This window comes from Neolamprologus multifasciatus, chromosome 14 (genome assembly GCF_963576455.1).
Source record: "Neolamprologus multifasciatus chromosome 14, fNeoMul1.2, whole genome shotgun sequence".
NCBI classification, from domain to species: Eukaryota; Metazoa; Chordata; class Actinopteri; order Cichliformes; family Cichlidae; genus Neolamprologus; species Neolamprologus multifasciatus.
The window spans coordinates 30,207,221-30,221,750 of NC_140452.1; the positions used below are offsets into that span (position 1 = coordinate 30,207,221).

At 39.9% G+C, this 14,530-nt stretch overlaps 2 protein-coding genes across 3 annotated transcripts; one reads left to right on the forward strand and one right to left on the reverse strand.

The window, feature by feature from the left end:
- The first annotated feature begins 2,123 nt into the window (after positions 1–2,123).
- Positions 2,124–8,627, forward strand: LOC146504355 (von Willebrand factor A domain-containing protein 5A-like). The gene is made up of 4 exons (XM_085184397.1): positions 2,124–2,154; positions 3,280–3,434; positions 3,952–4,075; positions 4,182–8,627. The coding sequence occupies exons 1-4, from the start codon at positions 2,124–2,126 to the stop codon at positions 4,256–4,258; spliced, it is 387 nt and encodes a 128-aa protein (XP_085040523.1). The 3' UTR covers positions 4,259–8,627.
- On the reverse strand, positions 3,904–12,557 carry LOC146504356 (uncharacterized). Of its 2 annotated transcripts, XM_085130309.1 has the most exons (8): positions 12,382–12,557; positions 11,615–12,041; positions 10,520–11,243; positions 10,329–10,434; positions 9,951–10,192; positions 9,689–9,847; positions 9,434–9,572; positions 3,904–9,352 (listed from the first exon to the last, which is right to left on the reverse strand). In XM_085130309.1, the coding sequence occupies exons 1-7, from the start codon at positions 12,385–12,387 to the stop codon at positions 9,443–9,445; spliced, it is 1,794 nt and encodes a 597-aa protein (XP_084986435.1). In that variant the 5' UTR covers positions 12,388–12,557; the 3' UTR covers positions 3,904–9,352; positions 9,434–9,442. The 2 variants fall into 2 exon arrangements, with proteins under 2 accessions (XP_084986435.1, XP_084986434.1); XM_085130308.1 differs by having other exon boundaries at positions 3,904–9,572; positions 12,382–12,556.
- Positions 12,558–14,530: the final 1,973 nt, after the last annotated feature.

The following is a 14,530-nucleotide window of genomic DNA, read 5'->3' on the forward strand; positions in this document are numbered from 1 at the left end:
ACAACAACTCACACTCGTGTCCCTAAGCCCCAAAACGATCCCTCTCCAAAAAGTGCTATAAAAATGTTATATATTAATATTGTTTTCCACTTTAAATGAGTCAGTCTTTTAAAACTACTTCTGCCTAAAATATTCATATCAATTTTTAATTATATTTCGTGGGGGTTAACCCTTTAGATCCCAGTATCTTTACATAACTGCACAGGTTTTTTAACAGAAAAAACCGAAAAACTTAAATATTTTCCATAAAATAGATTTAATAAAATATTTGATTGTTATTATAATTAGGTCTTTAGATGGGTCAAAGATTGGCACTAACATTCATTTTGATCCATCTTTTTTTTTTTTTTTTACAGGGGCAAATAAAAAAACAACAACAACTCACACTCGTGTCCCTAAGCCCCAAAACAGTCCCTCTCCAAAAAGTGCTATAAAAATGTTATATATTTATATTGTTTTCCACTTTAAATGAGTCAGTCTTTTAAAACTACTTCTGCCTAAAATATTCATATCAATTTTTAATTATATTTCCTTGGGGTTAACCCTTTAGATCCCAGTATCTTTACATAACTGCACAGGTTTTTTAACAGAAAAAAACGAAAAACTTAAATATTTTCCATAAAATAGATTTAACAAAATATTTGATTGTTATTATAATTAGGTCTTTAGATGGGTCAAAGATTGGCACTAACATTCATTTTGATCCATCTTTTTTTTTTTTTTTTTTTACAGGGGCAAATAAAAAAACAACAACAACTCACACTCGTGTCCCTAAGCCCCAAAACAGTCCCTCTCCAAAAAGTGCTATAAAAATCTTAATTATTATTGTTTTCCATTTTAAATGAGTCAGTCTTTTAAAACTACTTCTGCCTAAAATATTCATATCAATTTTTAATTATATTTTGTGGGGTTTAACCCTTTAGATTCCAGTATCTTTACATTCTTCTCCTGACAGAAGTTTGGTCCTTTTACAGCATCCTGCCATGTGATTACACGTGACTTGTCCTTAACCGGGATATCGGGAACCCTCATGTTAACTTTGATTGAGTGGAAAAAAGTTAGCGTTCATCCTTCAGCTTCACTATGTAATTCAGTATGCTGAATCTTAGCATTGAATGTCCAGGATATTCTAATCAGTACAATTTAGGCATTTACTCCACCTACACTATCTACACCTGTGTGGCAAATGTGTGGTAAAGATATAGATAATGAAATGTAATTATTAATAAATGCCATGCCCTGAGTCCCCATAGCCAATTATGCTAAGTTTAGCTAGTAAACTAGTTTGCTAGTGTAGCTGTTGAAATGAATTTTGATGGTACAGATATAATAGGATTTACATTATTGACATTTTACTACATATACACACCATTATTTGAAAACAAAAGAATCCTCAGTTGTGAAATGTAACTCAGTTGTCTCAAATATTACATTTCAGTTAAAATTCAAAGTATATATATATATTTCTGTTTCATATCATTTATAACTTGTGACTGTCTAACAGACAATTATTAGTATTGTATGAACACTGGCTGAAAGCTTTAGTTATATTTAAGGGCAATATCCCAAAAATAAACTAAAAAGATTTGATCCTTGTACGTTTCACATACAATGGAAGTCAAACTGATGCAGGAAATATTCTTTTATTGGACAGAAAACTGGGCAATATAATTTACTTATAATGTGAAGATATCAGAGCATTAAACAGGCTGTTTGGGTAAGAGGCTCTAACAGGAGAGAGATGATGCAGAAACATGACATTCTTATAAAATACCAAAACTTTATAAATAATAATAATAATAACTTTATTTGTAAAACGCTTTCAAACAAAGTGCTGTACAACTAAAATAAAAAAATAAAAGCGATACATAGCAATACAGGTAAAAGACACAGTACAAGTTAAAAACAGTAAAAATTTAAAAACTAAAAGATGTAAGATAGGGTGAACCAATGTGTCTTCAGCTTAGTTTTAAAAACCTCCACAGAGCATGCCTGCCTAATATCTTGAGGGAGGGTGTTCCACAGAAACGGGGCACGTAAAGAAAAAGCACGCTCTCCAATTGTCTTTTTTCTGGCTCTAGGAACCTTTAGAAGGTCAGAGTCCTGAGACCTGAGAGCACGGGATGGAACGTATAGATGTAAAAGGTCGGAGAGGTATGAAGGTGCCAGTCCGTTTAAAGCCTTGTGGGTGAGCAGCAGGACCTTTAAAATCTGCTCGAACCTGACAAGGTAGCCAATGAAGAGAGTTCAGTACAGGGCTAATGTGCTCAAATTTCACAGTTCTTGTTAAAATGCGAGCAGCTGCATTTTGCACTATCTGTAGACCTCTAAAACTTTTCTTTGGTAGCCCAGAAAGAAGAGCATTACAATAATCAATACGTGAGGACACAAATGCATGGACAAGAACCTCTGCAGTGTCGCTTGACAAAACTTGTCTGATTCTGGCTATGTTCCTCAAATGATAAAAGGCGGTCTTTGTTATCTCTTTTACATGAGACTCGAAAGAGAGCACCATGTCGAACCACACATGGTGTGTACAACTTTGCACAGGTCTTTGAACCTTTGATTTAAATGAGCCGCATACTTTTCCCATTTAAAACCTTCACAATCCCACTGTGATGAAAACATTTTAACTAAATATATTCTGGATAAATCAAAGCATTATCAAAGTTGTCCTTGGTTCCTTTTCTTTTTCCTTCTTTCCCTGTCAGATCCTGTCCTGCAGGGTAAACATAAGTGAGTGGTTTCCTGTACGCAGCTGTTATAGTTTGTGTTGGAGATACTTGTGCAAATGCACAAAAAGAACCCACATTTCTAGAAACTGTTTTAAATGTTTTTAGCACTCCCTCAACTACAGAGAACATGTGTCTATTCTCCCCCTGTTCTCTCCATCTCTCAGCTGCTGCTGGCTCCCTTTTCTCCTCCTCTTCTTCACACACTGCTGAATCTGTCCTGGTGTTTCATCAGGGATGGAGAGCCTCTGTCCCGTCTCCTCTCACCATCTTAGTCTCTCCTTACTCTGGACACTTGTAGAAGGAAATCAACCATGGTAGTTAACTGCAAAAGCAGCAGAAGTTTCCTTCTAAATTTGAAGGCTGCTCATGTGTGCTGTGCGGCTTACCTGTGTCTGTTATTTCTGAAATACGTCTCTGAGTCTTCTTTCATGGAAGGATAGATAGTGCATAGTTTACAGTGCGGTGTTTTATGCACTGGGTTATCATGTAGAGTTCTGTTTGTCATCTAGCACCATAATCAGGTTTTGTTTTTATTGCATCTTAGATTTTCCAGCTGCTGTGCCTGAGCAGCCACCCAGAGACCCTTTGCTGCAGTTAGTCTCCCTGCAGGAGGCGTCTGGCTGCTGGCTGCTTGATCCAGCTCTGGCTGCTGCACTGGGACAGACCAACGAGGAAGTGGAAAAGTCAAAGCCTGAAAAGGTGCACTGCTGTCAATTTAAATATTAGCACAAAATGATAATGTGAGATAAAACTGATTTGATTCTATAATTTGAACAAAAACACATGATATATATAATTAAAAACACACCATAAAACAAATAAAATGAAGTCAAACTAAATGTAGGCCTGCCTCACAGCCTGAGAATAAACATCTGCATATCAGAAGCTAAAACACTGGTGGTAATCACACTCCTAACCTCCCACTGAGCTGCACCAGCATCTGATATTATCCAGAAACCAGCAGAAATTATTTTCCTCATCAGTTGTTGTAAAACATGTCAGCACGTTATTTTAGAGCATTTATGATATCACAGTTTGGGATTTCATCAGAAGAGCATCCAGTGTAATAATCTGCCAAATCAAATATGCAGAGCTGCCCACCTTGGTGATCCCGTGTGACAAGGAAGTACACAAACATATCTAATATTACTGGTTGTAGAAAGTAAAATGTGTGTTCTGTCTGTTTTATTTGATTGATTTTGATTTGGTGAATTAGACCAGCAGTGAAGTGTGGGCCACCATTCTGGCTCTGATCTGGCTTCATGGTTTCAAGATGGATGCAAAGGACGAGTGGGAGCTTCTGGCTATGAAGGCTGCCTCGTGGCTCTGTGCTCACAATGGTACTAGCAATGATTGTAACAGATAAAATAACAGCTTTAAAAAACTGTTTCATTTTACAGCTTTCCTCCCACAATCATTACTTTAATATCTGTGTTGTGTTTTTAGCATCATGTGTGTCAGAGTGTGTGGATGCTGGAAATGTCCTGCTAGGTTGCAGCGTGAAAGAAGCTCTGGGGCTCTGAGGGTTTTCTTAAAGTAGCTTCATCTTCAGAGTGAACAGAAGCAGGTCTGCTTACTCCACACTGCCTTTGATACAGAGCTGTTTTATATCATTGAACCCTTTTACATGTTTATTTGTCATGAATTATGTACCTAATTTTGGTTTTACCATTGTGGAAAAAAAGTATGTCAAAATTGTCTGAATACTCCTAACACAGTAGAAGATTGGACCACTGCTGTGGCAGCTCATTCAGAAAGTGTTTTGATTCCTTTTCTCTGCCACTAGATGGCGATTATGTTCATACACAGAAACACCAAAACCAATCTAAGAAGAGTCTTTTCCCTTCCTGTTATAGATCTGAAAATGGCTTCAGTTCAGGACATTTTCAAGATGGTCCTCAGTGAATTTATTAATTTTTTAAAAAAAAAACTATTTACAGTGTTTACACCATCTTCTAAACAAAGTAGCCTATCTTAGCTTGTATTTTTTAGAAAGTAATATTTTTATGGCCAAATTGAAATGAAACCATACAGAACATCTTCCGTGAAGGTTCTTAGTCATCCAGGTCATCGTAGTCAAAGGAGCTTGCAAAGAAAGGCGTCTGGACTTCTTTAAGTTTACTTGAAGACGTTTCACCTCTCATCCGAGAAGCTTCTTCAGTTCTAAGGTCAAATGGTGGAGAGTCCCAGATATAAACCTAGTGGGAGTATCCCCCCACAGAGGGACAAAAGGACCCCCTGATGATCCTCTAATCGCCTGAGCCAAGGTGTGGAACTGGGTGTGGGTCCCAATCAGCCAGAGTTTCGGGTAAGGCAAGGCAAGGCAAGGCAAGTTTATTTGTATAGCACAATTCAACAACAAGGTGATTCAAAGTGCTTTACAGAGACATTAGAAACAAAAACAAATAAAAAGCATGATTTAAAATTGATTAAAACAAGCAAACTAACTAATTAACAAACAAACAAACAAAACAGTATATAAAATCAAAACAGATAAAATCAGAACAGTAGATAAAATCAGTAGTTAAAATGTAAGTTTTGAAATTTAAGCTTAAGTGCGGATTTGGTCAGTTCATTGTGAAACCTGGCCCCACCTTATCATGCGAATTCCTGAGGTCAGATGGCCCAGGATGTGAGTGGGCGTTAAGGCGTCTGGGAAGGGATCTCAAAACCGGATTATAGATGGCAGAGAGTTGGTGTCGTAAACCACCGCCTCTGTTCAAAGATGGTCGCTCACAGTGGACATAGATGGCTTCTTTCACTCCTCTTTCAAACCATCTGTCCTCTCTGTCCAAAATGTGAACATTGGCATCCTCGAAAGAGTGTCCTTTATCCTTAAGATGCAGATGGACAGCTGAGTCTTGTCCTGTGGAGGTGGCTCTTCTGTGTTGTGGCACAACACTATTGATTTCAATTACAGTTACAGTTTTTTTCAAGTAATGTGTTAAATGTTCTTAAAAATCCTTCGTAAGCTTTATTAATTTCTGTTTGTTCATATACAATATTCCAATCTTGCTTTAAAAGTTCATTTCTAAGACAATTTAATGTCTTCTCTGTTCTCCAGACGCTTTTCTTTGCAAGCTCCTTTGACCATACAGAACATCATTCTGTTTCTCTCGCAGGAGTTACAATTTTATCCATAAAACACTTTCATTCTGCTAACTGACACTGATTGATCCTTGAACGTCTTAAGACAGCACATAGTCTTCATTCATGTTTGATTATTCATGACTGTAGTTATATTTACATATGAATTTTCAAAAACGGCCTGTTTTGTAATGACTTTTCAAATAATGATTAGCATAAAAAGTTATGAAATCTATGTTTGTTTTTTTTATTTCTTTGTTGTAACAAAGTATTTTGGAAATAAATTGTATATTGGTGTAAAACAGGTAAAACAGGGTGATGTGTTATTGTCAGGTTTGAGTGAATAACAGGACCCAAATGCAGGACTTCCTGAGAAGCCACAGGCAGTTTATTTACTTCACTTAGACTTTATATCAGTTTGGCCAGCAGTCACGTATAGGTTCAAACAAAATGGCACGAGGCTGCAAAAATATTTATCATCTAGTAATCTTTATTAATGAAAGCATGAGTGTACCCACCAAAACACACCAAAGAACCCAACCCCTGTAACAGCAACTGGCTTCTTTTTATTCTCTACCATTCAGGTGAGCATCTGGAATAGCCCAAGTCTGGAGGAAGCAAAAAAATGAGAAACAAAACATCCACATATGCAAACATCAAACCACAATATAACACATGGAAGACATTTATATTTTGTACAAAGTCCTGTGAATAATTCAATATGTATATGCTTCAGTCAATTGCATATAAATTAGAAACACCAAGAGTGAAACTTCCCCAACCTGGCACATTGGTTTACTCCAGGAGCTCATAGGCAAGTAAGAAAATCAGTTGTTGTGCTTCACCTTTGCTCCCAGTGTGTCCTGCCCATTATTAACCAAGCTTTCCCTCTGTTACACTGGAGTCCTTGCCAGTGTTTCTCACCCACGTTCATGTGATTAAGATTCCTGTAACAAACGAAACTTTGTATTCCCGTGAAAAGATCTTTTTTTATTGAGTCTGCTTTTGGGTAAAGGCCAACGTATCGACCTTCCTTGGGACAGAAAATAATCTGTGTCTTAGTCTTAATACTCGTCAACAACACACACAAAACAAAAATGAGCATTTAAATTTAAATGGCATAAATGACACTGAATATAAACAGTCTGGTTTTCTAATATTGAAATGAAAGAAATTCTATTTTTTAAATTCAATCATTTTGAATTTTTAGCAGCACTGCCAAACTCTGATTCCTTCTTTAATAAACCTGGAGAGTCACTTACCTCTGTGTCAGTACTTACCAAAATATTGCCTCTTGCCCCTCTGATATGGAACGCCAGGACTGCCATAATGAATTAATTAAATACACCATTAAATAATTAATTAAATGTGTCAATAATTAATTAAAATGGGAAATAATTAATTAAATAAATAGTTATGACACATGTAATTAATTAATTGACACATTTAATTAATTATTTATGTATTTCACATTTTAATTAATTATTGACACATTTAAGTAATTATTTAATGATATATTTATTTATTTCATTTTGGCAGTCCTGGCGCCTGGCTCTCATCATGAAATAATTTTATCTGTCAACCTCACCCATCAAACGCAGGGGGCAGGGTTAACGCTGCCCATGCAGCTTCTCTAACATTTGATTGGTTGCCGTGCAAAGTAAGTCAAAACAGGTCGATCCTAGATAATCGATTGCTTGTGTAGACTTGGGGCAGCCAGGTATCCCAGAATGCATTTCAAATCACAGGCAGCAATGTTGGTGGTGTAGTTTTAAAATACCCCGTTTTTCTGTCACCAACTGCACTTTTAACAGTGTTTTAGCTGCGAATGTCGCGCTGTAATCTTCACATGTCCGGTCAGGTTGTTATTTTCCCAATAAGCCACCAACATTAAACTTTGACAAGCCTTATGGCCAACTCAACCCATCAGATCTTTGATGTGTTAAAGCCAAAAACCTGCTACAAGACACAATCGAGAGGACTGATGAGAAAAGAAAGTGAACTGGATTTTCTTCAAATTTAAAGAGCACCATTAGGTTTAGCTCATTTCGCTTTGTTAGTGAGCATACATGTAGCTTACAAATAAGTCAATTGAATTAAGGGAGGGAAGAATCAACTTGAAGGTTGAACTCCAGGAAAAACTAGGAAGCTTGAAAGGGAAACAGCAGTTACTTTGGCTGCTTCCACAGCCGCTCCTTAAATACCTGGTCTTGCTGACACACTTAATTATCAAGCTGGTGCCTACATGAAGGTGAGAATTTCACTCCCAACCACTGAATAGACAAGATTGTATCCACACGACGGCTTTATTGATCCCTTTGCAGAGTGTGGGATTATGATATTATTTTATGCCATGTTAGACCCCTAATTAAAGATTGTGAATTATTGTGTAGTTTCAGTTTGCAATATGCTCCTGAACTAGAAGAAGGTGATAATTATTACATTTGGTAAACTGATTTGCATTACATTAGACTGTTGATTTATTGTGAATGAATGATATTGTTTTATGATGCATTATACTGCTGAGTTATAAGAAATACTGTTCACAGAAAGTCATCGTCTCATTTGTCTGATTAGAAGAGAACAGAGCATACTGCCCCATTTCATCAGGAGCAGATAAACGGGGAGCCAAGGTCGTAGCTTAGGCGCTGTGTGAGAAAGAATGTTTAGGCTCTGATGATTAGGTGGGGGCCACTAGAGGCTATAAGAGTTTGATCAAGGCTCCACCATTTTGAGATCTGATGCTGTCTGTTGTATGGTGTCCATCTCCCACGCGTGTGTTCATTAAATCATCGTTTGACTTGACCCGGCCGGACCAGTGTTGTTATTTTGGTTTTCCTCCTGTATCCATTCCCAATATTTGAATCCGTAACAAGAGGTTTGAAATTTCTTAAAATAAATCTCAGAAAATCGGTTTGGTTTCGATGTTTAAATTATTTTTCCTCAACAACAAACAGGAGCAAGCCTGTGAGCATCGGTCCAAACAAAAACAATACAAAGATATTATTAGTAGCTAACATATTGCACTTTAGGCTACTGACTAGATAGCCACTAATTACGCGAGGAAATACAAGAATAACTCTGAATGCAATTTGATTTATTGAATTTGTTTATTGAAAATGACTTGAAGAAAGACGAGAACATTTGTTGTCGTTTAAAGTTTTCTTTATTTTGTGCCAAATCAATAAATGAGCGGTAGAAGCTACCGTTCACAGATGGAAAATGTAAAACACTCACTTGCCACTCTATTAAGAACATGTTGCTTTTTGGTCAATGTGACTGACCAAAAAGCAACAAAGTTATTGTACCCAATTGATCCCTATGAGCGACTGTGGAGAGGAAAAACTCCCCTTTAACAGGAAGAAACCTCTGGCAGAACCAGGCTCAGGGAGGGCGGCCATCTGCCTCGACCGGTTGGTGGATAAGGGAGTGTTTTTTGTGCATATTAAATATTTAATTACTGTGAATGTTATATTAAATATTTAAATGACATATATACTTACCTGAAGCTGACGTGATGTGGGAAATTTCTGAAAATGCCACACAGAAATGAGCAGCCTTCAAAGTGGTTTCTTAATTTGAAGGCTGCTCATGTGTGCTGTGCGGCTTACCTGTGTCTGCTATTTCTGAAATACGTCTCTGAGTCTTCTTTCCACCTCATAGCGGGATTTATCCGAGACGCTTTCTTCCCACATCTTTCTGAATTTCCTCTGTTTGACCAGGTCTTTTAGGATGGCCTTTCCATGAGCTCTGCAGAGAGAAGCATTTTTAATCAGCACTTTAGTTTCTAAGTAAATGCAGAGAATTTATCAAAAGAAAGTCAAAATAGAAATATCAGCCTATAATTGTTAAAAGTTCACACTGACCTGACTTCAGGGGAAGCATCCTGACACAGTTCACTGACAGCCAACAGGAAGCATTTGGTGAAAATCTGTCCTGCAGACAGAACTTTCTCCGCTTCTGTGACTTTATTCATTATAAGGAGCCCCAGTGCGGCACCAGCTCTCACGAGAACGCTCTTATGTCTGAGGAAAGGAAACACAGACAAATCCACTCAGTGTGTTTGATTTTCACCTGATCTGATTGTGATGCTGGGGTCACAGATACTCTTCACAGGTGTGAACTTACTTCAAACCGTTAGTCACCAGGCTGTTTAGAAAGCGACTCGGGCTGCAAACGTGAACCAGAGCTGTCAGAGCTTCCTTGGCATGCTGCTGAATTAACACATTGGCATTTGCCCTTGCAAACACCTGGAGTAAACTCTTACAGGTCAATTCAGCTTCTTTGTCCATCCTCTCTCTGAGGTGTGCACACAAATATATTACGGTGTCCAGTGCCGCACAGGACACACAAGGGGGATTGTTTTTAATCTAAAGAATCAGAGGAAAATTTCAGCAGTTAGAAATCAAACCTGTTACAAAACTGCATGAGACAGGGCACGCTTGCAAACATGGACAGAAGAGGGTGGCAAAAACACAGATGTAGAGAGAAAAACAGCTGGTATACCTCTTGTGTCACCCCCAAGCAAACTGTACGGAGGTTTAACTCCAACTCCTCTGGGTGATGCTGCGCCAGGGTGCGGATGTATCGCAGCCCCTCTATCTTTTTCTGCCTGTAGGAAGATCAAATAGTTTTAAAACTCATATCCTCACATTAAATTGAAAATAATCAATGCTAACAGTAGAAAATCATTTTACCAGTCGTCCTGACTCAGCAGGCTGAGGCTCAGACGGAGAGTCTCTGAAGGATTCGAGACTGGCTGTAGCTCCTCCCCTAACTTTTTTTCAATTGACAGGAGGTACCCCACAATAAGCCCTTTAAAGTCCACCTCTGGAGGGTGTCTAACAACCCTTCGAGGTTTCCTTTGTTCTGGAGCTGGAGTTTGAGGAGGAGCTGGAGGAGTTGGAGCTGGAGAAGCTGGAGCTGGAGGAGCTGGAGCTGGAGAAGCTGGAGCTGGAGGAGCTGGAGCTACAGCCCCTGCTCGAACTCCAGCTCCTCCTCCAGTTTGAGGTGCTGGAACTCGAGGGGGTGCCGGAACTGGAGCTCCAGGAGGAGCTGGAGCTCGAGCAGGGGTCAGAGCTACAACCCTTGCTCGAGCCCCAACTCCTCTTCCAGCTCGTGGAGCTGGAACTCGAGGGGGTGCCGGAACTGGAGCTCCAGGAGGAGCTGGAGCTCGAGCAGGGGTCAGAGCTACAACCCTTGCTCGAGCCCCAGCTCCTCTTCCAGCTCGTGGAGCTGGAACTGGAAGGAGGGCCGGAACTGGAGCTCCAGGAGGAGCTCGAGCTCGAGCAGGGGTCAGAGCTACAACCGTTGCTCGAGCCCCAGCTCCTCCTCCAGTTTGAGGCGCTGGAACTCGAGGGGGGGCCGGAACTGGAGCTCCAGGAGGAGCTGGAGCTTGGGAAGGAAGAAGCCGCTGCCGAGCTGCAAGGGTTGAGAATTAACAAGACAAAAGTGCACTTTAAAGGGGAGAGCAAACCATGTATGTCTATAAGTGTGTTTATTAAATTAAAATACAACTTTTCAATTCAACATAATCAATCATAATTAACCATTTACCAAAATTTGTATTCAAATAAAACCAAATCACAGGCTGGATAAAAAGTGAAGCTGAAATGTCATATTTTTTACCTCTATAGCTATTTTACCATGGCAACACCTTAACATTCAATGTGTTTTAGCAATGTGTAAACTCTGGTTGGAGGGTTTATCTCTCACACAACAGCTGATTAAAAGTCTGAAGGGTTTAAATGTCTGACATTCTGACTCTTTACTGAGTCGATATAAGAACTGACCTGTTTCTCTGTAGTTTTTTGACCTCACTGGAATCTGACATCTGTGAGGTCGAGAAGATGATGGAGGACACGGAGCAAATGGTGGAGGAGGAGAGGGTGTCTTAACTAATGGGATAGCCCTGAGCTCTTTGGGAGTGCGACTGTCTCGAGGTGTTATTGAACTTCCATCAGAGCTCAATGAAGATGCCAAGCTCAATTCCCGCTGCGGCTGCATCTCCCCAAAAATTTCACCAAGTGGATGCAGGCTGTCCCTGGGTGTTTCTCTGAAGGCTGTCACGTTTCCAACAGCCACCCTGGATTCCAAGTGACCATTGAAAATCCGGGCACGGATCCGATTTTCTAAGTCCTCTACAGGTCGAAGAATCTGATTAATTCGGGAAAGAGTGTCTGTCCTTCTCTCCGTGTTTTCTATGTCCTCTGTATATCTCTAGACAATCAGATTAAAGGAAAAAAAGCTGAGTTGACTTGAAATGTTTAAAAATTATTTTACAAAAATAGATTCACAATTTTACTGTGATAAACTAAACGACATTACACCATCACACATCTAATCCTAGAAGGTTTGTTTTTTAAATGACCAAAGTATTTTAACTTTATGCCATAACAACAGAAAGCATGAAAACAGAAAAAGTGATGAGCTGTCTTCATATCTCAGTTATTGTTACAACAGTCTTTATCTGTTTTACTTTTTAGCATCTACGTTTTCTCTTCAGGATGTTGAGATGTGAAAAGTATGTTTAGAGAAGTAAAATGAAGCTTGTACTTACATTCATTTCTATAAAGCGATGATTTTCGTTGCGCTATCGTGTAAAGTTATAATTTTTGCCTGTTTAAGCAAACAAAAATGCAGTTAATGCACCGAAAGCTGTATTCTCCCAAAGTGACGTCTAAAAAACGAACGCGTCTAACAGTGGTAGGGTGTTTGTGACGTTACACAGAATGTCACGTGCAATGTCTTGCCGTTGTAAAGCTGCATCCATGGTGTTGCATCTTCAAAAAATAAAAATACAATAACTGAGACTTACAATGAAGTATCGTTGCAACTGGTTTACTGAACCTTTCTTTCGGGGCATGTACAGAACACGAGCATCCATTTTTCTACTGCCTCCTACAGGACACACACTTCTTCCTCTTCCTTACAACATAGATGTAACATAGAACCACTACTGCCTCTCATGGCATTACCATTTTAAACAACACACTCATATATTTATATAACCACTAATTTCTTGCGATGCCACATCTCCTCCCCCCTTAAGTCAACAACTCCCTTGACTTACAAAATAACTGTTTATCTAAAGAATGCTTAACAAGCAATCAACATGTAATTAAGGTAACCATACAACCATACAACTGTACATAGGTTTCAATGTTTTTTCTTTTTCTTTTTTTTTTCTTTTTTTTATTAACTAGGAAGGTACGTCCTTCCTGTGAGATCAGAGCGCATTGTTGCTCTATTCCTGGAAGATCTCACTCTATCTAACAAAGTCCTTTAAAGTCTCTGGTGGACGTCTCTCTCTCTGGGAACGTCGCAACACGGGTGTCACTGAGGAGTCGCCGGGAGCCGGAGTCTCCGGAGCATAAGGCAACTCCGTTGCCGGAGGTTGTGGCGATGTGTCCAACTCTGATGGCAAGAAGCACTCAGGCACTGCTTCTTTGTCATGCAATGGCTCCACCTCCCTGTCTGGTGTACTGGGAACAGTGTCAGCCACTCTTGCTCTCACCTGATCCACGTGCCGCTTCACAGTTTGACCTGATCCAATGGTAACAATGTAAGACACTGGACCCGATGCTCTCACAATGACTGCGGGAATCCACTTCGGGCCATAGGAGTAGTTTCTGATGAAGACCTTGTCTCCTGGTGTGAAACTTCTCAGTCTTTTCTTGGTGTCGTGATTTTCTTTCTGTTTCAATTGTTTGTGCTGCACTTTTGTTTTCACATCAGGCATGAGCAAGTCCAAAACTGATCTGAGTCTCCGTGACATCATCAACTCTGCAGGTGATAAACCAGTAGTGGCATGCGGTGTGATGCGATAACTGAACAGAAATCGGGACAGTCTGGTTTGCAAGGTATCACCTTTGACTTTCTTCATCCCCTCCTTAAAGGTCTGGACCGCCCTCTCAGCCAGCCCATTTGAAGAAGGGTGGAAAGGTGCTGATCTCACATGGTCAATTCCATTCTGCTTCATGAATGACTCAAATTCAGCACTTGTGAAACATGTTCCGTTGTCTGAAACTAGCATTTTAGGTAGCCCAAACACACTGAAACTCTGGCGCAGTTTCTCCATAGTTACCTGTGATGTAGAGGATTTCACAGGGTAAATGTCCATCCACTTGGAATGAGCATCCACAATGATTAGAAACATCTCCCCGAGGAAAGGCCCTGCATAGTCCACATGGATTCTGGACCATGGTGACTCCGGCCACTCCCAAGGGTGTAATGGTGCAGTAGGTGGTGACTTGTAGTGTTTCTGACACTCCTCACATGCCTGCACTTCTCTTTCAATGTTCTCATCCATCCCTGGCCACCATACATACGACCTTGCCAAGCCTTTCATCTTCGACATGCCTGTATGAGTCTGGTGCAGGAGTTTCAATATTTTGTCTCGGCCTTTGGTGGGAATAATTACTTGGGCTCCCCAGAGCACGCAACCATCCCTCACACTCAGTTTCAGCTTTCTCTGTCGATACGGCTTTAAACAGGCATCGGTCTCAGTTGGCCAGCCTTTTAAGGTGTACTCGTGGACTTGCGACAACAAGACATCCTTAGCTGTCCATCGTTTGATCTGTGCAGTGTCCACTAATGTGTCATCCAGTACATCCATCATCAAAACCTGCTCAGCCATCTCTTGTTCAGGTGCTGAGTCTGGTACCGGCAACCGGCTGTGCGCATCTGTGTTTTCATGGTGTTTTCCT